Source organism: Phalacrocorax carbo, chromosome 4 (genome assembly GCF_963921805.1).
Source record: "Phalacrocorax carbo chromosome 4, bPhaCar2.1, whole genome shotgun sequence".
NCBI lineage: Eukaryota > Metazoa > Chordata > Aves > Suliformes > Phalacrocoracidae > Phalacrocorax > Phalacrocorax carbo.
The window spans coordinates 29176873-29199852 of record NC_087516.1 but is presented as its reverse complement, the minus strand read 5'-3'; the positions used below and the strand labels follow the sequence as shown (position 1 = coordinate 29199852).

Sequence of the window (22980 nt, the reverse complement as noted above, 5' to 3'; positions counted from 1 at the left end):
AATCATGCTGTATTTGGTCAACTGGAAAAGCAGAGAACATTATTTTTCCGTACTGCCCTGTGATGTAACCTGACTGAATTTTTCAGCAGAGAAGAAGAAAAAAAAACCTGAAGTGTAATTTTCCACTCACCCTACTCTGTGATTTGAGAGTGAAGATTCTGTCATCCGGTTCCAGCAGTTTACAAGCATAGGCAATGTTGACAGCTGTCTCTCTCTTGTCACCTGTCAGCATCCATATTTTTATTCCTGCTTTCCGTAATGCCTGTATTGTGTCTGGAACACCCTCCTGCAGGCGATCTTCAATGCCAGTGGCACCTTAATTTAGACAAGCAGAAGGATTAGTGCTGCTGTATTTCCAAAATCGAAACGCTGCAAGAGTGAGAGGACAAGATGGTCCTCTGTGTGTATCCATGCACCAAACCGGACATCCTACTGGGACATGCTTGGGAATTCCTCCCTTCCACATCTTTCTGTCCCAGAGCCCATCACATGCGAGATTGCTGACACATACCCTTGTTACAGCCTGAGAAGCCTCCAACTCTTCACAAGACCCTTTTAAGCCAACTTCTGTCATTCTCATGATTGTTTCATCCCATAATGGCTGTGGGACACAGACTCCCAGGCTTCTCATGACAGATATACTCCATTATTCCCACTCCCTCCTGCCTCAGACTACCCCAAACCTTCTTTCATGTATCACCACAATCCTTCCTACATCAAGGCCCAGTTCTCTTCCTTATTCTCAGCTCTGCTCCAGGCTGAATTCTCTGTATCTCTTGTCCCAAGCCCTCATCTTTTCCACACCAAAATCCCCTCTTCTTATATTTTTGCACACTGCTGCTAACACCTGCCATTCATCATCAGGTTTCTCAACCACTCATTGCTGCAGTACCTCCTATCCCAGGTCCTTTCAATTCATAGCACTGAACTCTTGTGTTTTGCCCTTCCTCCTGCCCGTACTGCCAGCCTCGACATATTCCCCCACAGGGAGGAAACACCTGCTCTAACACACACCCCTTAGTGGTGATAGAAATATTTAGAAAACAAAAAATACAGACTTTAACAGAGGTATCCTCTTTTCTGGTGTACACAGCAGGCAGACCTGTGTCCCTAAAACCAGCTTATAAAATCTTCTGCTCTGGTAACAACGAGGTAACACATCATTAGCATAAAGCAGAACCATCTTTGAAAAGCTGCAGTGCCAGTGATTTATTACGGTACAGGACTTTCTCATGGCTTTTTCACAACACAAATGGTACTAAATCATAACCAGGAGACATGGTTCGGCTTGTGGGATTCTCAGGTTAAGAGAGTTTCTCAGAAAGAAACTTCAGCCAGTTGCAGCTTGGTTCATTCTGGAAGACAAACAATAAAAAAATTCAAAGCAAAGTTTTTTCTTCTAGCATGTTTCTAGTGTGGGACTCTAGCCAGCAGTTTGTATATAAAGCACTGACTGTCATATGGGTTGAACAAGAGCCAGAAGGTCAGGCAAATTTCTGATGCTACAGTAATTTCTTCAGTAAGCAGCTGCCAACAGGGCACAGAGCTCACGGCCCCTGGTCACCAAGAAGATGAAAACCACCAGGTCCTTGCTCTGTACTCTGCCTGCATTTTGATGCAAGTCAACAAGAGGCAGGAAGGAAGATGCTGGGATCTATTTGATGCAAGCTTCTTTGAGAGACACTGCCAGGTATAGAGGGAAGAGAGAAGAATGTTGTTTCAACTTGGGCACTTTATACGCTTAACACTCCCCTTCTGAGGTACTTGATCACTTCGTAATCCAGCAGAAGCCAGTTTTGATATGTGCACTGCTGAGACCCAGTTCTGTGCTTAGTTAAGTACTGCACATTAGGATTATTCTTTCCAGAAATGGATTTCCATTCAGATAAAGGCCTGAGGCTTTATATATAGCCATACGGATTCATACCTGCCTATGCAGTGGACTACAAACCACTGCTGTCCTCCATGATCCTGACAATACTGAGACGATTTGAATTTTTGCTTGTTGTTCTTTGAGAACAAAGTCTTCATTTCTCAGTCCTAAGAGGACAGTCAGAGTTACAGCTGTAGCTGTAATGTTTATTAAGAGAGCAAAGGCAGGCTCAGAGAAGCAGGATAAGTAGTGCTCTAAGTAGTCCTACTCTGCAGACCACAGTGTACATATGCCCCAGGCAGGGGTAACTAAGCTAGCAGAGGTACTGAAAGCAAGTGCCTTGGTAGTATGAAGACATTTACCCCTCTTATTCTCACTCCCATTTAAAATTAGGGCCAACCCATATTGCTTACTGTCCCACCAGAGACACAAGACAAAAAAAACGTCTTGGCCTGCAGGACAGCAGGTCTCCACAGCAACCAGACCTCCTTCTGCTGACTCTAGTGCAAAAGGGTACCCTTAAAACTACAGCATCTAGCAGCACTGCTCTGACTTCTCTCCAGAAACATAAGCCAGTATTCCCAGAATTCCTTTCAGTATCAAGGTTTATGGCATTTGCCCTGAGCAGATGTGGCACAAAATGAGGGAAGTAACGCCTTTCCACACAAAAGGATCTGTCTTCTCTTCAGCTTCTAGATCAAGCTGCCTTTACCACCACAGTCAGATCTTTGCACTTTGTTTTCCAAAGGTTATTTTCTGGGCAGTCCTCTAGAGCTATTATCCCAGACTGCCTGCAGTTTACCTTTTACACATCTACACTGAACGTTTTTAATTTTTATTTGGCCTCCCCATTTCTGCACAGCTGAATCAGAGGAATGGTTCCTGCAGAAGCGTGCCTGACTTCTTATCTCCATGTTATTACAGGAGGACGCAGCACAAGCATACCTGCTGCACCACAAATGCACCACTGATGGAAAACATGTCCAGAAGTGGGATACCTGTGAATGTTTGCTCAGGCAGGCCTGTGATTTGTTATTATCATTTCACATGCTTATTATGATGACACTAAAACCAAACCCAATTTAAAAAAAAAAAAAAAAATCAGTAAAACTTTACCCTTTACAAACAACAGAGGCACACTAGCTGTCTTCAGTGTGTTTTGCAACTAGTCCAAACTTACCAGCAAGATTTATGAAAATTCAGGACTGACAATAAATTCTAGGTTTGTAGAAAGCTATGTTACACAAATTGAGGTTAGCATAGCTCTCTGCAGGTAAACTCCAATTATGAACATCATAAGCAGTTCCCTGGGAGTTAAAGCATTTTCTACCTACCCAGCAAAGTTAGTTCGGTCTCCAGCCTGATGGCAGATTCAAGCAGCAGCTCCTCCCTATTGTCAATACTAGTTTCTGCTAAAAAATGATGATTTAACCACTCTGCATATTCTGCATCACTCATCACCTACAGAGGGAAAGAAAACATATGGCATGTATCTATACTGTGATTTCAAAGGCACCTCAAAAGTGTCCTCACAGTTACTTCTTTTGTCCACATACTGAATCTAGAAGTGCAGCCCCTGGCAGTGCATTACGTACGTGACCCAACATGTCCATGGATTTAGTACAATGTTCATAGTGTTAGATTACTTTGCCAGGCTTCACAAGCCAGGTTACTCACTGGCACCTTGAGGGTTCCTGAAGCTGCCTGAGAGATTTCCATTTAGATGGAAGGTAGACAGGCCAGTGAACATAGCATACTCTCCTTACTGCGCTCTAATTGCAGCATTGACACAGCCACAGAATCACTGCACACCTGTGTAGAGTTTTATGACTGTGTACAGCTACACGGCCTGTACTTTCACTCTGCATAAGGCTTTGTAAAGAGGTTTCTTGCCTGTTGCAATCCCTATGGAATCTTACTTCTAGACAGACTTGAATTTAAAATGGAATCTCAAAACATCACTTAAGTTTTGCATCCAGAACTTGTAACACAGCAAACTGTTTGTAAACCCCACTAAAACAGGTCTGACTTCATTTGTTTTCCGTGTCTGGAATTCTGACCGGGCTAAGTTTCACACAAGGAGACCCGCTCAGGACTCTTAAAAATCAGGCTATTTGACAATGCCTGTTCTAGAATTAGGCTATTAAACAGCTCAGCACCCTAAAATGACAAAAACTATGGCAATCTAACAGAAGTCAGGAGTTGATTTGGGTCAACTTACAAATTCCTCCTGAAAGAACATAAGGATAAACCAAATGCAGCAATGGAAGCATCTGTCTAGAAGTGGTGATGTCTGCTCCATTGCTGATACCACTCAGGTTGGTCACAGACTTAAACTTTCTTAAAAATATGTATTAAAAGGAATACCTTCTTAGCAATACACAGAGTGCGCAGTCCTCTTCTGGCATAGTCATCCAAATGCTTCTGAGTTTTCTCTTTAATAGTCTTTTGTTCCATTTCTGATTCATTAGTACCTATTATCACACAAAAAGCAAAGAAAGAAAATTAAATATGCATTCTCCAGGCTAAATTTAGAAGAAAATTTTGAAGGTCTAAATACATTTTAAAAACACCAAGATGTTAACAGGTTTTATTTTAACTGTGAATGTATCTTCATGCCTGCACAATGTTCTGTGGCCATATCTATAGTGAGCAGGCAGTGCACCAGCCTGCACAAGCAGTGAGGGGGAACCCATCTGGTACTGATACATCTTTGGATGCCACTAGTATATTAAAATGTTATACTAAAATAAAATTATATTCTAAAATGAACTGGGCCACAGCCCACCAAGCAGCTTTACTGTCACTGGTCTAGAGGGAGAAAGGAAGCTAAAAGGGCAGTTGCAGAAAAGCTTTTTTATAAATAACTGTTTAGGGGTGGACTATTCAGACAGGCATTCAACTCACCTAACTTGGAACCTAAATTCTAGATGTCCAAAGTTTACTTTGAGAATCAAAGTAATGAGAGGCACCTCCAGACGTGAAATTACCCCCCTAGTAAGATAACAGATTTTGGAGGTACTGTTTCTGCCCCATGGCCTACAGAGACTTTTTATTTAGACTTTAGAAGTCTAATGTTGGGTGAGCTAGAATCCACTCTTGGAATTGGAAATATCCCTCTTCCTCACTGAGATCAGCCAGCCAAGGAACATACAAACCAAACTCCCTTTCGCAACTATACTGAAGACTGACAAAGGTGATCCAAGAATTAGAAGTTCTATAGATACCTTCAGATGCTGTTCTCAACAAATCCATCACGACTGAGTCCGCACCTTTTGTGTACACCACCACTTTGTTGGAGACTGGATGCCGAACCACCACTGACATCCTTTTCCGCACTGAATCAAAAGGCAGGATATGTAAAAGCTGAAATGTTAAAGATCCCAGACCTGCGAAGTCCACAGTTACTTGATCTGGAGTCCTAGACTGTAAAATACATTTATAAGCCCTAGCAGCGTGAACTAAGGCAGCTTCATCTGGACTCTCAGCTTCATAACACAGCTTAGGTAAGGGAGACAATTCAATAGATGACACAGCACTGTTGCGTTCACAGCCAGCAGCTACATTCACCATATCTAGTTCTTGGGGCACTTGGGAATTTTCTGGGCTGTCAGTATTGTGAGGCTCAGCAGTCCTTTGAGTAGCTGCATCCAAAGCAGGTGAAGCCAGTTTCATTCTGAAAATAGACAGTTTGCTCACAAAACTATTGGGGCTTTCAGATGATGACTCTTTTACACTTGGAAATGGGGAGGAACTTGGTCTCCGGACTGACAACCTCTGGAACATCTGCCTGATTTCCTCAAGTGATTTAATAGGCATCCTACCCAGAGAAGAAAGTCTCATCTGGAACAGAACAGTTAGAGAAAGCATTTGGGTTAAAATCTTAATTTTTTTTTTATATTAAAAAAGGACAGCTTTCAAACTATGTATGTTTCTTAATGAATGTAGTATCTTACAATTTACCATGAGTTTGATTGCTTGTATTAAAGGTGGCCAGCTCAATTAAACATATAACTGTATGAGTACACTAAACAGCTTCTGTAAGAGCTTCATTATTCAAACCAAAAGAATTGTAAAAATACTGCAGATCTGAAAACTGTATGCATTCCAAGTTTGATTCATGACTCCATGTAATACTTCTCTTTTGAACTGTTTCAGTAATGAAATAGCATGACATTATAACTTTTAGAAGTTGTGGCAAATGCAACTAAACACTTTAATTCTTGTTCTGAATTAGCAAGACACTTGTGAAGAAGAGAACAACTCCATACCCCTCAGAGTAACTAGCTACAAGTACTGTTAAAAACACAGTACCTTATCAATACTTCTTAAATATCTGAATTGAAAACAAAAGACAGTTCCCCTCTCATAAATTTTACAAAATAATTGGCTTACTGCTATTCGCAAGAGTTAGGCAGCTAACAGCTTACAAACAAGAAATAAGGCATGCAAGGCTAACATTCATTTCTCATTACTGGTGAAGAGTTAAGAATGAGTTATCACCAGGAAGCATGTTCTCCTTTGCCACTGAAAAGCATAAAGGACAGGTTCTGGCTTCAGTTCTACTGCAATTTCACACAAGTTGTCATGTGTCTCCACTCAGCATCATTGAAACAGAGACTAGGAGCATCCTTTCATCGCCTCACCCTAGGGCAACACTGAAACCTTCCACTGCCTTGAGCTCTTTCATGAGCCCTAATCATGAACTCAGAAACCTCATGACACACTGTCCCTCCCAACCTACATCCTAGTGACCTGAATATCTTCTCCCCTGCTAGCAAGTCATCCAGAAATACCGTATATTTTCTATATCACCTTTAAGGAATGGCTGATTAATAACTACGAACAGAGTGGCCCCAACCATACATGGACCTGTAGGCTGCCTACTACACTTTCTGGGAATGCCTGGAAGCACATTAAAGTACCAGGCTTATTTATACATAGGAGGTACTTTATACTCCAGAGGATACCTTTTGGGAATGTCTCCAGCCATAGCTGTAGGTTCACTGCCTAGATGGACACCAAAATCTAGACCTGCATGTCATTAACATTTTTTTCAAAAGACAAAGTCAACAAATGGAAATCACTGGGGATGGGGGGGAAAGAAATCAAAGCTGAACTTGGGAATTTTCCTGCAACACAGTTGAAATTGGTAAAAGGTGGGGTTATGAAAATCCCCCACCCAAAAAAACCAAAAAAAAAATTAAAAAGATAGTAGTATCTTTAAATAAATGGTAGGTCCTGTACTCTGAAAACAACAAGTGGTCTCAGGAAGACTTAAACACACTCCAGACCATTAAATCAGGACAGTCTAACAAATGCACTGTATGTTCAATGTGAGACTGCTTTATGTCATACTGCAAAGCATTTTTTCTTCAGATTACTACAATTACAAAATTTGATCTTCCATACTTTTGCTGAAAATCTATTTAAATAATCAAGGAACAGGTAAGAGCATTCTCAGTTCCAGTATTCTGGGAGTCTTCTGAGATTATTCGTACCTTTCAGCCAACAATAACCTATTTGTAAAGGTAACCTGAGTATTAAGCTACTCTTAAAGGAAGCTATGCACATATCTGGAGAAAGATAACTAGAATATACAAAAAATCATGATTGCAAATCAATCTCAAAGTCTGTCTTGTAACAGTTACAGTCTATACATAGAAGCAAGAATATTGAAAGCAAGTTTTTCTGCATTGGAAAAACATTACCAGCATTATATTACACATTAACTCATTGCACTCCGCAGCTTTACAGCAATCCCCTTCTTTCTAACAGGACAAACCAGTAGAGGAGGAAAGGATAATTTTTTAAATGACAGTTAAACATTTTAAACTTTTGTAATCAAACCAAAGGGAGCTCATTTATTTATGAATAAGGCCAAATAGCCAAAAATAAGGCCTTCTTACCTTCTGACGTGGCTGATTGGGGACTGAAACTACAACAGTATTACAGATTGCCAGAGCAAGAAAGAAGTCGGCAATGTACACTGTCTCCAAAGATAACTTGCTGCTGACTTCTTGCTGTTGATAGGAATGAGAAGAAATTTGACTGAACTTCTCCAGCAGTTGTGCGTCTGGTACAACATCCGTCTCCTATTGATGAAATGAACAAAACTGTCCATTAGGATATAAGCTCAATCTCAGTTTTTGGAGGTTAAATCAGTTACAGATGAATGAAGTGTAGAACTTCCTTCCTGTCAGCTGCTGAGCTGGCTATACTAGGAAATAGAGGAACACTCTGGTGTCTTCACTGCTTTGTGCTAGCCCACTGAAAATGGCAAACTTCATGCCCAGAATGGTAGACAGCAGAGCCCTATTTCATAGGCACTTCAACAGAGATTAAATACGCTGAATGCTATTTAGACACCTTCAGGTACAGAAGCAGAGTTTTTACATCTCATAACCTCCCATAAATATTGGCCATCTAGATATTTCCTACTAAAATCAAAACAAAATACTAGAAACCTCTTAAAACAGAAGAACAAACTATTACTAAGATGAAGCTGGTCATTTTAGCTGGAGTGATCACGGACTTACAGCAGCAAGAACCAAAGCATACACCTTTGTGACCCAATGAATATCTGCAATGTCAGCTGCAAATATGATGCAGCCAAGCAATCATGGGAGGATCTGGTTTTGACAGAGGAGAGAAAGGATTTCTTAAATGACAAGCGCACTGATCACAGGGGGTAAAAAGATATTCCTTCATGAGTTACTTCAGAAATTTAGCTTCAAAACCAACAACTTTTACTTACAATGGGGCTGCTGAAAGCAACGTGTCCTGAGTGGGGAACATCACCTCCTCCATCTTCCCTTCCTATGGCGGGATAACTACCAGACAACTGATTCAAAGACTTTCTGTTCAATGGTTCATTCATAGCTCTGCAGTTGTGCCTCCGCCATTTTGACATAGGGATTGAAGAGCCACTCCGATGATCAACTGAATCCTCATCCTCTGAATCCATCTCTTGGTAGGATTCCAACCTCTTTGCTGTGGAAAGAGAAACAAAATTATTGTTCCATGAGCAAAAAGAAACTTGTGTAAAACACTGCTTGGAAGTTCAGGAAACAAAATTTTTAAGGAAGTCATTTAGTATATAGTTAAGAATAATCCACCACTTATGAAAAATAAAACCCGTAACAAGCCACCACACTGACTTCCTGTTTGGGACACTGCACTTCAAGAGCAACACTCCACTGGAGTGAATCCAGAAGAGGGAGCAAGAATGATCAGGGTTCTAGACAACATGAACCGCATGGAAATGTTAAAATAAGCTGGAGTTTCACAGCCTCCAGAAGGGCATATTGATGGGAGTCAATAACAGTCTTCAAGTAAATGAAGGGCAGTTGCATAGAGAAAGGAAATAGCCTGTTGTCATGGTTTTAGCTGGGATAGAGTTAATTTTCTTCACTGCAGCTGGCACAGTGCTGTGCTTTGGACTTAGTATGAAAGCAATGTTGGTAACACACTGATGTTTTGGCTGTTACTGGGCAGCGCTTGCACTAGTCAAGGACTTTTCCAGCTCCCCCATGCTGTGCCGGGTGCACAAGAAGCCAGGAGGGGAGGGGGCACAGCCAAGAGAGCGGATTCAAACTGGCCAAAGGGATATTCCATATCATGTAATGTCATGCCCAGTATGTGAACTGGGAGGAGGTGGCCGGGGGAGGCAGGCAGCAATTGCAGCTCAGGGACGGGCAGCGGGTGGTGAGTGGTTGTATCGTTTGTGTTTCTGTTTTTTTCCCTTTTCATTTTTATTATATTATCCTTATTGTTATTACTATAATAATTATTATTATCATTATTATCTTATTTTAATTATTAAACTGTTCTTATCTCAACCCACAAGTTTTTTTTCTTTTGCTCTTCCAATTCTGTCCCCCATCCCAGAGGGGTAGGGGAGTGAGCGAGTGGCTGCATGGTGTTTAGTTGCCAGCTGAGGCTGAACCACGACACCCATTTTATGTGCACACTGTGGGTAACAAGAGACACAACAGTCCTGTATTGTGGCAAGACAGACTCAGGCTAGCTATCAGCAAAACTTTTTCAGAGAAGACATGACATACTAGAACAGAATGCCTGAGCAGTGAATTAGTCATCACCGGAAGTCCTGAAGAAACAAAAAAATATATTCATAAAGAATGATAGCAACAACTCTGCCATAGGCCAGAGAAACAGGCCTGATACGTTATCTAGCCCAATTATTTTATGATAGATCAGGATTGTATTCCAGTGGTTTGACAAGTACAGCTTCCAGCAGGAACTCATTGAAACTGTGTTTCTTATAAGTTCTGTGTTGGACGCCCCCTCACACACACACATTTTCTGAGTATTTAACTGAAAAGCAGGTTTCTGTAATAAAACTTTGTATTGACATGCCTAACACCTTTGCACCAAAGACATAAATGTAGTTCCATGCCCCACAAATCTAGCTGGGAAGATCAGTAAAGAAACTCTGCAGCAAATGGAAACACACCTACACTATCACGTGCTCATGAAGAACATACCCAAGTGTTTGCACTGGAGTTCTGGGATAGTGTTTGACCACATTCAAGAGGCTGCAATCTCAATCCAGACAGCACTGGATCACTGTACACTATTTAGCTTTCAAGTTTTTATCTATCACTGTAACAACAGCATGCAATGAGTTGCACTAGCAGTTCAATGTCTGCATCCAACAACAGCATGTAAAAACTGTTCAGAGCATTGTGCCTTGCTTATTTATTTCATTAAAGTGGGAATACAAACAACGGCATCGTAGGAAACATCAGCATTAACATACCGACGTCTCCTGCCACACCACTAATCCTCTATTTTCTTATTTAAGGTGGCAGCCACTGTACAGGAAAGTGTGAAAAGTAGGATATTACTCGGTTTTATGCAAACAGGAAACCTACCCACAGTTCAGAGTCCCCAGCTCTGGTGCTCAAAATGAGATGGGAACTGGTTTATTACGTCACTGTGAATCCTCTTCCTCCTAGCCAAAGCTCAGGAGCTTAGCTATGTTCAGGAAACGAGCTACCAGATTCACTAGCCTGTTAAGTTCTCTTTCTTTCCTGTTGTCTTCTCTTTCTGGAATATAAATTAAAGCTTCCTGTCCCTCATCCTGCCATTCTGATGAGTCCAAGGAAATTAGGGAGACTAGAGCTTACACATTTGTTGGCAGGCCATCTCCCTGATGTCAACATGAATAAAATTAGTTCTTTTTAAAAAAAAGATAGGTGGGAGCATAAGAATCTGTGGCTCTCCACAACTACCAAATATAATACCCCATATGTGGTATTGATACCTTTCACCAGAAAGCAGCAGCAGTGACTTAGTACGTGTTTGTAGAGGCAGGTTTGGATAACACATGCCCATTCCGCTATGCTTCCAGGCTGCTGAGAAGCCTGCATGCTCTGTTTGAGCTAATATATGTGGCACCTCTTATAACACCACACTGCTCTGCTGCCATGGTCCAAGAGGCGCACGTTACTTTAGACAGAACAATGCACGGGGGCACCTATATGGAGGATTATACTGAATCACAGTCATTGCTGTTGTGTGCTTCCCTCATGCACATCTCTTTACCCTGGGTAATACAGCCATAAATACAGAAATATATGTACAGACTAAGTGGCTTGTATGCAAAAGACTGCACTGTCTTGCACTGCAACTCCTACTATATGTAGCAGGAGCCCTGAACATAGCAGCTCTATGCAACTGAACAAACATAAAACAGGACTAAAACTACAAAAACACAGGACCTCCAACATTTTTCAAACTGATTTTCAGGGATCACATAATCTCTAGATTTTTTAGGAAGAAGCAGATGCTTACCCTCCGGGTTAAAGACAGGGCACAGAAGGAAATAATTATAAACATATTTAGCACACTCATCTTTTAGAAGATAAGTCTAAGTGAACTACTAGCAGAAGTAAGTGGTGGAGATACTTTCCCTGGCACAATGAGACCTGGATCAGCCACAGCTACACAATTCACACTACTCTCTTGTTTATCTCTTCTGAAATACTTTTCCTTCCTTTAGAAAATACTCTGAAAATATATTCTACTTTTTAAGTTGTTCATTCACCAAGCACGAAACTTAGAAATATTTCTTCCCATTTTGCTGTTGTCATCCTTCCCAGTATAAATATGCAAAGCCAAACAAGCACCTGGACACCTGCACCATAAAATTTTCAAAATATGTGCAGAAATTACTGTAAAAATGGTTTGTAACCATCTGCTCCTGTGACACAACAAAAGAAGGGCTGAACTGATTCATTGCTGTGGCCAGCAGGGTGTGCCTTTTGCTCACAGTTGTGAGCAGTTCTATCTGGCAGCAAAACCACCAAAACCACAAAGGGGGGTTTAATACACAGCTCTGCTTCACGTGTCCACCTGTCAGCACCTCACCTTTGATCTCATATGGAAAAACTGCAAAGTAGCCCACAAGCAAAATAGCAAATGTCTGCAGCTACTAGTACTTCCATACAGTAACAGTAATAAAAAATTTGTGGGTTTACCTAACTAATAAAATAGCTAATTGAATCACAGACTTCATGTCACTGCCCAATTTTCTCTTGTCTGGAGCGTTATTTTCTCCTGGCTGCCAGAAGGCTTCAAGTAGGCTCTCAGGAAATGTATACTGAAAGATGCTACGCTATTAGGCAATGAGGCAGCACCTATCCAGCAACGCCACCTGTTGACTTTTTGGCTGACAATAAATGGTGTGTGAGATGTAAGAACAGTCATTATTTTTGATGGAGGTACTCATCTTTGCAGCCTTAACACACACATACACACATCTGCTTGACTTGCACCTTAACATTACTGTTAAAGCTCTGACTTCAGTATTTATTTTATTTGGGTTTCTGTACCCTCAAGGGCAACATTATGTCAAATTGGAGCCTTAAGATATACTACATGAAGGTGGTACACTGCTATGGCAGTCAACAGGATGTTTGAACCTTAAAATGCCAGGTAAGCATTGGCACTCTAGTTGGAGAAAAAAAAAAAAAAGAGAGAGAGGAAAGACTAGATGGCAATTTTCCAATGTTCTGGGTTCTAAATATTGCAAGGAGAGAAGGAAAACAAAGCAGACATGACTTCTTCCAGAGCGACAATATTTTGTTAGTGGTATCAAATATGTTGGAAGTTAACTAGCTTTACATACAGCCTTTGAGTATCTTAACACACTATATATGAAGGGATCTAAACAATGGGGAAAGATGCATGGCTATTAGTAGGATCAGTCTGAATTTATACCTGCTGTGAGTGTGTATGGCCACACAAACCTCATGAAGTCCACCGGACCCCTGTCAAAACTTTCAGCTTCTCTGAGAAGAGAAAAATGACCCACTGCGAACACAGGTTTAGTGTCTTACCATTTTCCTCATGGCAATACTCCTGTCCTGCAATGCTGCACCTCCGAAAAACCATCATATTTTCAGTAAGCGTTCCAGTCTTGTCAGAGAAGATATACTGAATCTGGCCAAGGTCTTCAGCAATATTCAGTGCTCGACACTGAATTGTTGAGTCTGTTTTCTCATGGTAAAAATCAATGTCATTCTGTATTAAATAAATTTGTCCCAATTTGACAATTTCAATTGAAACATAGAGAGAAATTGGGATCAAGACCTACCAAAATAAAACATGGGAATTAAATAAAACCAAACTCTTCGGCCAGTTACAAACATGAAGTAGCTCTACTGAAGCTGAAGAGTTACTTCAAGGATATAAATGAGATCAGAATATGACCCATGTTCAAAGCAGATTAAAGTTACCTGTAATAAAATGATCATCGTCCAGAACATATTGAACCCTGCTAATGCTGGAGGAATAGATTTCCCATCCGGCTCAGGGATGTTAAAAAAAGGTATTTCTGAATACCTATTTAACCAAATTCCATGGCCTTGAAAACAAGAACAAGATAAAGTCGGTCAGTTGTATGTAAACTGTATCACAGTTCAGGGTCACAGTGTTAGCTGTTTTTTACTCCACAGTTCTTTCTCAGCTTTTAAACTATTAATTTTTTCTTGAGTTTTTCCCTCATCAGGAACACCATTAAAATTTAATTAAGTATCAATGCACACATTAATAAATACCTTACATGCATTTCTATAAACAGCACATCTATACAGCATATCTCAGAACGAAAGAAATACAAACTACACTTGATAAACACTTTTTTTTTCCCCCTCCCAGAAAAACCTCTGGCAATTAATTTTATTATTCTTGCTTGCCCAGGTTTTAGTTAACCTGTGGACACCACCATGTCATCATTATTAAGTGTAGGCTGAATAAGTTTTTTTTTAAAACATGTTTTAAACACCTTTTTAATTTGTCATAAAAGTTAGTCTGCTTAGATTTACTCAAGTGTGCTATTTCATCAATCCCTCAAATATCAAGTCCTTACAACTCTAGTGACACTAGGCCTCTCCCCGCAATGCTGTACATGCATCTCATGTTACCTGAAAAATTCTAAGAGAAAGTAGGAGTCTGCAGAGCAATTAGTGAGAGAAAAAAATGAATCTGAGAAACAGGTTCCAGACCTAAGAACTCACACCAGGAACACCCTTCTTGACTACACTCCACATTAAACATGACAACATATACTAAAACCTGGCAGCATCCCCAGCAGCTAGGGAATTACACAGGGATAAAGGCAGTTTCTGAGATGGGCTGTTAAAATGAATCAGCCCCAAAATACAACACTAAGCATTGTAGGCTGAGAGAGGAAAATAGCAGGAGTCTGCTGATACTCACTTACCTATTGCACCAGTTAAACACATCAAAATTAGAAGCAGAACACACCAAAGAATATCAGTGTTCACTTTTCTTTCCAATTTACTGCGCTTGTAATGAGGGCCACTGTTATTCAGCATGGCTTTGGTTTCATGACCTGTAACCACAACACAGGTTGAAATTCTCTAACAGCAGGCATCAGAACCACAAGTGATTTATATTTCTAAAGCTCTGGGAAATGGGACATTTCTGTCAACTAATATTTGAACAGAGATTATAAATATGAGCAAACTAACGGCTCCTACAATATATGAATTCTGTCCTAAAGAAAACAGAACAAGCTAAACCAAAATCTGTCATGTACACATTAACTTTCATACTGTCAATATTATTCCTTCCTATAGAAACAATCTTATTCTTGATGTTTTCTGTATATTTCTAATATTTTCTATAAAATCCTGCACCTGCATTACAACTATCTGGCTGGATACATCACATTGATTAGTTTAAAAACCTGTGCCCTTTGATACAGAACACTGAAGAACAGCACTAGCTTCACATTTGGATCAGAAAAAAATCCTAAGCAAGCGATGCATCTCCACGTCCATTTCAAAACCTGGGTTTACCATTGCAACTAACAGGTGAGGACAAGGAGCTCTTCACATGGAACACAGCTGGCCTCCCATGAATAATCAGACATATCAGTTCTTTACATTGCTAAAATGGAAACAAACTTAACCCAGATATGCATTCTTAACATTTCTCGATTACTCAAGCTGTCTTGTGCTGGATTCAAGTTTTTACTCACCTAATTCATTCCCCTTTGTATGATACTGCTTCTTAAAGCACATAACTATCTTGTTTGCAAGGCACCTGTGCAAGGCAATCTGTGAAAGCCAGGTGGTTCACTAACCTGCATATACCACTATGCCTACAACAGCTTCTGTGTTTCTTACTGTGCATCCTCGGAGCAGTAAGTTTTCTTTGCTGAGGCCCACTCGATCCTTGTTTGAATGCTCACTGAAAAAAAAGCACATTACTTCAGCTGTAGGACTCCAGCAATTACCAGTCAGGCTTTGCAAAACCATAAGGGAGCAGATTTCCCAAAGAAGCTGCTAGTCACTGACTGCCATTCTGGTATTTCCAATCGGACTTTTCAAAAGAATAACGTGCATGCATATCACCTTTGAAAATCCAGGCATGTAGGCACTGTATTAAAATTTTCTTGTACCTAACATTTGGCAGCTAGCATATGAGAAGCAGGCAGCACTACTGAAAAGAGCTCAAAACCAACACTAGAAGTCTGAAAGCCTATGACTTGGATTGACACCATCGGAAAATATTCAAACAAAACATAAAATCCCATTTTAAACATACTGTGAGCATCGTTACTCCTGTGGCATACTTTCAGTGCAGGTAGGCCCACTGTTTGTCAAGATGTTTCCTCGGAGACTAATATTTTTATATATTTATTTTCTTTTCATATTTCTAATGTGTCAGTGCTCCCAGGGAAGAATATAGACATTATAACTCTCAAAAACTGAAAATCAGTCACCCTGTGAAATAGTGTTTTGTTTTCCTACTGTCTATAGAAAATTTTAAACCCATATGGAGAAAAGGCACAGACAGGCGTGTTGGCCAAAAGGAGTTTGATCAAGCCATTGATAGTTACACAAAAAATCAGAGTAGGAGAGCAAGCCAGCCTTTCCCATCTTCCAATTCTAAACAACGCAGCTTGTCCGATGAGGCCATGGTCCAGACTAAATACTGTAGATATCCCATGTTATTAAGAGCAGGTTTGAAACAGCCATATCAAATATAGAACACAAAATGCAAACCAGCCTGAACTAAGATGTTGAAAATACAAACCAAAAAGCACTAGTGGGCTTTCCCACTTCACAATCTGCTGCTCAGAAAGCCCTTCTGGAACTCTATTTGTTGGGCTGCACTCAGGAATGTAGTGGTGAAACTTCTATACAAATTGTCATTATATTTTAAAGCAAACATTACAAGCTCCCTAAAAATTATTAAGAGCACCAAAACAAATGACGATAGTTTGAAGAGCCACCACGCCTACTTACACAAAGCCTCGGAAGCGACTGAGGTCATTGTTAGGACTTTCACACTCTATTCTACTGGAAAATTTTTCTGGATCAATTTCAGAGACCTAAAGCCATAGGAAAAAACAAAACAAAACAGAGAATTCAGACAAAATATGATGGAACTTAAAAACATCATAAATTCATAGATTCAGATATTATTATCTGACAATTTAGCATTGAAACTGTATGCTGCCGGTGGTGTTGATGATCTGCTACCCAGCGTAAATCAGACTTACACAGCATGGAAGGACTTCCTAGTAAATATCCAACCCTGGCAAGTATCAGTTGAATTTTAAGAACACTGGAGAGGAGAAAATGGGTGAAGAGTGAGGAAGAAGAAAAAAAATGCAGTAAGAACATATGAAAAGCAGGGATTTCCCATAGGTTTTTTCATTATAAGTAAAAAAAAAAAAAAAGAGGCACTGTCTTCTCTGCAAGCAGAATTTCTTCCAAACAGCCGTTGTTTCTGTTACTGTGACCAGGATGCTATCTGTGCTAATGCAAAGAAAGCAGGTAGAACTTTTTGATGATGTTTGAGCCTTACCAGTACTGAAGAAAGGGCTGTTATGAACAACTAGAAGTACACGTTGCAAATAAAGAACAAGTGAGCTCTTCAGTGAAGAGAAAATCCAAGCGAAAGAAATATCCTTTATTAATAAAGAAAGAAACCTGACAAGAAGTAAGAGAAAAACCAAAAGGCCTTATCTTTGGAATTACCTGCAATTGCATTTGCAATTTAATAGTATATAAGTATGCCTCTAGTATAACAGAGGGTAGCCTCTGGTATAACAGAGCAGATTCCAAGCTGAGTACCTTCCACTAACTCTTTTGAAAGTCATTTGCTCTGCTCTTTAGAAGAAAAGAATGACCAATTTAAGGTTTCAAGCTGCAAGGATAAATCTATAATTCACAGGTGTAATTGAATACATCTTCTACATAATTGCAGGTCTCTGAGAAGGCTGTACTCCCACACCTGGGTGACTTCACACTGGCAGAATAGCAACTGTGGGGTTAAAACACAATCCTGTAGGTAGAATTTGAAACTCAGAAGATTGTATTATTAACACATACTTGGTTGGCTCGATTAAAAAAAATATTTTTGCTATGTTTGGCTATATTGATTTGTTGCACCGTATTAGCCTGAAGTCAATATGAAGATAGCCTTAGACAGACAGATACCTTCGGTCTTTTTGTAAATTTAATTAACTGTAAAAGACCTCTCCACTAACCTTTCTCATGTTTGCTTCTACAGGAAGTACAAAACTTCTGTAAAATGTTACACAGTATAATTGATTTGCGCTTTTCAAGCATTTCACATTGTACAACAATTACACAAAAAAAAAGAGCACAAAAAGACTAAGAACTACCCCCAAAAGGAAGCAAAATAGCCAAAGCAGTCAATTCTTTTCTTCTACAGCCTGGAAACTGCCTCCAGATATGTATTTCTGGTGAAAGCATCCTAATTTTGATGGACAACTAAACGATTTGACTTGGTCAAACAATTTGTAATAGCAGTCAAGGTGTTAGTAGGAGCTTCTTGCAGAATACCTTGAAACAGCAACCACAAAAACTTGGGGTGTAACTTATAGTGGGCACAGAATTTATGTCTATACCCTGCCACTATAAAACAGAGGTGACAAAAACTATGTCCAAAAGCAGGCATCTTGATATGGGCACTCAGATCTTTCTGGACTACAAGTTTCTTGTCTATATTTCTTCATTATCCTTAACTTTGACATAGCAAATAGTGAGAGTAGATTTTGCACCTTATTTCTTGAGACGCTTTCCTATGTTTCCTGGCACAAGAGAGAAGATTTTCTATTGCAGAATTAAAATAACTTGGATTTTGTGTAAGGGTCACTAAAGAAGGAGGACAATGAAGATGACAACTGAGTGTGGTAGCTGGGAGTGATAAGCCCTGCATCAGACTCTCTCAGTGGAATGGGGGAAGAGGCAGCTTCCCAAGGCCATGCCCGCTGCTTTGCCCTGCTGTGTTCCTGACAAACTATATGGTTTGATAACATCGCATGGGAATGGAATGGGTGCACAGGCAACGTGCAAGAGGAGAGATGGCACCTCCTTCCATGAGCCTGGCTTCTTAGGCTGCCTGGAAGAAAAGGACAGCACTTTCCTCTCCACTAGGTTTGAGGACGCTGCAGCTAGGACTGGATTCAGTCACTGACCACACAGGCTGACAAGGGACTGACCAGTGCAGTCCTGTGGCACATTAGCTTCTTCACCCCATGGAACCTGTGCTTGGCTCAGCTAACCCTATGGGGTGTGGAAGGAAAAGGAGATTAATCCCTCCTTAATGGGAAGCAACATTTGAGTATCTTGAAAGCAGCAGAGCAATGTCAGTTTGTTCACTAATGTCCTGGTTTTGGCTAGGATAGAGATAATTTCCTTCATAGTGGATAGCATGGGGCTACATTTTGGACTTGTGCTGAAAAGAGCGTTGATAATACAGAGATATTTCGGTTGTTGCTAAGTAGTGCTTAGTCTAGTCAAAGACTTTTTCAGCTTCCCATGCTTTGTGGGGTGCACAAGAAGCTGGGAGGGGACACAGCTAGGACACCTGACCCCAACTGACCAAAGGGATATTCCATACCATATGATGTCATGCTCAGTCTATAAAGCTGGGGGAAGGAGGAGGAAGGGGGGTGGGATTCAGAGCGATGGCGTTTGTCTTCCCAAGTAACTGTTACGTGTGATGGAGCCCTGCTTTCCTTGGTTTGCTTTGCTTGTGCATGCGGCTTTTGCTTTAATTATGAAATTAATAATTAAACTGTCTTTATCTCAACCCATGAGTTTTCTCACTTCTACTCTTCCGATTCTCTCATCCATCCCATGGCAGGTGCGTGAGCAACCGGCTGCATGGTGCTTAGTTGCTGACTGGGGCTAAACCATGACAAATAAATAGCTCATTATCCTCAGGGAGCAGGTCATCAGCTGTTTTGTGTACTTCTCTATGAACACCAAGATGGCTGGAGACACTGTGTTCTCTGCCTTGTTACCCAAGAAGCCTCGAGTTACTTTCCCAATTTCTTTCCTGTTGTCATTCAAGCATCAAAAAATAAAAATTACGCTATTCTAAGTTGCCACAAAAAGTGACTACAAGAGTTTCAGCTCCTGTTTCATGCTTTAATTTTTCCCTGCTTTCTCTTAAAGGAATCCCAAGTTCCAGAACAGGTGCCCCACTGATAACCTTTTCACTGTGTTTCCACTTGCTTAGTCACAAAGACGCAAGACATAACAGCCTTGCAAATAGGTTAAGTCTTTTTAGTCCTTGTCTTCAGATGTTCTTTAATTTTATGTCGTTTATTTCTATTCTTCTGAGCTTAAGAAACGGAGAGGTCAGGCAGTCAGCCTCTTACACAGCACTGCCAGAGTCTTATTCAGCCTGAGTTTGTACAGACAAAGCCTCTGGCTGAAATTCAGCTTAAGGGGCACTAGAGGACTGTGAAGTTGACCATGGCTCTACATTCAGAAACCATGCAGTCCTCACAAGAAGACTCTACAATTACTTTTTTTTATTATTATTTGAGGACAAAATGAATGCTGAAGGAACTGTCACTTGCTTTTGGACAATGTGACTCCTCCTAGCATTTTGGTGCATGTCTTCTGGAAACAGAGAAAACAAGTCCCTTGAGTGAGACTGAAATCAAAACTTGGTAGCAGGAGCTGGTATGAGGTTGGGGCCACCTCAGTATGATGTAAGCCTGTAGAACCAATTGACTTTTGCCTTGCATGGCAATATGTATATACAGAAAGATCAAACAGTCATTTCTGTCTTATTGTTTTAAGATTAAATCAAGAAAGAAAAAAAAAATTTAAAACCGTGTCACTATATGGAGATAAGAAACAGCTTGGCTCATGGATATCACCATCATGCCTTTGTTATTACCATACTCACTAAGTAACTCCCCCTCACTTCCTCACCACTGCTGACAATTCAGAGACAGTTGAGGTAATTTTATCTCCCGAGAACTAAACAGTCTGTTATTATGGACAGCACCGAGTCTCCCTGCCTTTGTTGTCAGCATGGTGTTTCAGCAGCAACACTCAGTACCAGCTGTGCTGAAGATTGCAAAAATGCCAGAATTTTTGGTTTTTTTTTTTGTATTATCTTCCTTGTGCCAGCCTCCAGCATTTCGTCTGGTAGGTACAATACTAAATACGGTATGGAGGTAAGAATATATATGCAATATGAAACGGTGAAAGAGAAGATAATACCTTCTGTTCTCTCTAGATCTTCATATAGCACAGAACTCCCTTTTAAAAAAATTCCAATTTCTCACCCATGACATGATATGTACCATAAATTACTTCTAACAACTTCTTGACATTTACTGAATAGTTATTTTTACCGGTTTGCATTACTTGAAATAGATCTCTCTTTCTCTGGGTTAAGTGAACACACAAAGATTTGATCCAAAATAATTCAAGCAACAAATTAGAACTATGTTACCTAGTTATTTTGTTTTCAGATGGGGATCACTGACCTATCAAGAATTAGGCAATCTAGAGGGCTGGGACGTTTGGGTTTTTTTTTTTTAGTTGACCATCTGTCATGTCACCTTTCTTACACCACTAGAAATGCGCAATTATCACCTGCTCCGAATATCCTCTCACCACCTGCCTCTGCTTTAGATTGGTTTCTCCATCAAGGCCTGCCGTTTCGATGTAACAGATCCCATCCGGGTCACTAGAATATAACAGCACCATGTCGGCAGGAATGATTTCATTACGTGAAAGCCGGATGAAGTCCCCAACATTGACATTTTTCCAGCATTCATCTATGTATTTCTTCTCCTTCCTGAAATACATATAAAGCCAGTAATTTTTTACAAATGCATAAACAGAAAGCTCAGAGAGACACACAGTGACTAGAATATTACTCTATATTAGTTTATGCTTCCAAGTCATTAAAAAAAATAACAATCATGAGATAGCCTATTAGCTCAAGGTGAATATAGTTACAAAGAAAGGGCTCTGAGGTCTAAGCCCTGTTTTTCTGGGTATTACATTCCAGACACCCCCACAGAATTATTCTAGCTCTATTTAAAATTTAGCCCACTTGCTTGTTTTATTTTCATTATTCCAAGAGAGAAAACAGTGTCTTCATGGTTTCTCCTTGGGTCACCACTTTTTCTTGCAAATATGCAACCAAGAACAGCAAATCTTTTTCCCTTCTGATAGGGCCTTTCAAAAATCTCTGTCTCCTAAGACGATGATCAATCTACCAGTAAACAAAGAATATTCAGCAACCACTTCACTAATGCTCTAAATATACTTCTATTTACAGACTTTGAAACTATATTTTCTGTTAATTTTGAATATAAGGTGCCAAGACTCTATAAAGCTTAGGCCCATCAGCACTGACATGAAATTCTTTATTAATGTGAAATATCCAGGCATGATGTACATAAGTGTGAACCGTTTTCAACCTACTATTTATAGCTGTTCTGTCCTCAGCTGAGATTAACAATCTTCCTTCTATGTAACCACAGCAGTTTATTGCAGACAGAGTCAAGTTTAGAGTGGTGAATAGGATGTAAGGTAATAAGCAACAAGGAGTGCTTGATGAACTAGCTGGAGGCACACAGTAGTAGGCTACTGCAACACAGGTGATGAAATACACCTACAGTTGCTGTTACAAACACTGCACAGGTCTGGATGCAGTACGTTTTTGTACGAACTATTACTGCCCTCAGTGACTGCCTGGCTTTTCTGCCTTGCATGGACTAACCCTAGAGCTATGTTTAGAGAGAAGCATGTACTCTTCACAGTCTTCATTTCTCAGTCATCCAGATTGGGGTACAGTCTGGGCTGTGCTAGGGCCTTCTTCCATGTTTTGCTTCCATCCCTGGATGTCATTCTAAGCTGGCTGAGAAGCACACTCACACCAGGGAGTTGGGAAGTACACCTAGCTTCAACAGTGCAGACATAAGCTAGCATGTTTCACAATGTGGCCACTGTGTGTAGACTTGCACCTTGATTAAAGCTAGTAGATCAGTGCCAGTTATGTAAAACACTTCTGAGCAATACTGAAATAGAAACAGACACTTCTAAGGGCAAAGAAAATATCAGGAAAATATTCCCTGTATCAAGATCTGTGCCCATACTTATCAGACCTGCACTATCTGTCAGTACCCTTTTGAAAATGCTTGTCTACCAGCAGAAGTTACAAAGCCCACACAATTAATCACTGTACTGATGACAATTTCTCTAGTGAAGATAAGGTGGAGGTGGTTATATTGCTTTCAAAGTGCAATCGAA

The 22980-nt window shown here is 40.3% G+C and overlaps 1 protein-coding gene across 3 annotated transcripts in view; it reads right to left on the bottom strand.

The window, feature by feature from the left end:
• The window catches only part of ATP10D (ATPase phospholipid transporting 10D (putative)), a 52781-nt gene that overhangs the window by 11838 nt on the left and 17963 nt on the right, over positions 1–22980 (bottom strand). For 2 of the 3 annotated variants that reach the window (XR_010372616.1, XM_064449374.1), the window contains exons 4-15: positions 21313–21517; positions 16681–16766; positions 15513–15619; positions 14625–14756; positions 13639–13766; positions 13240–13492; positions 8631–8866; positions 7783–7968; positions 5101–5716; positions 4241–4347; positions 3208–3334; positions 131–315 (exon numbers count right to left, since the gene is read on the bottom strand). Coding sequence is in view for 2 of the 3 variants with exons in the window: in XM_064449374.1 (XP_064305444.1) it covers positions 131–315; positions 3208–3334; positions 4241–4347; positions 5101–5716; positions 7783–7968; positions 8631–8866; positions 13240–13492; positions 13639–13766; positions 14625–14756; positions 15513–15619; positions 16681–16766; positions 21313–21517 (2368 nt within the window). In the remaining variant the exon portion in view is untranslated. Of the gene's footprint in view, positions 1–130; positions 316–3207; positions 3335–4240; positions 4348–5100; positions 5717–7782; positions 7969–8630; positions 8867–13239; positions 13493–13638; positions 13767–14624; positions 14757–15512; positions 15620–16680; positions 16767–21312; positions 21518–22980 lie in introns of those variants that run through there. The other variant, XM_064449375.1, reaches the window with a different exon arrangement.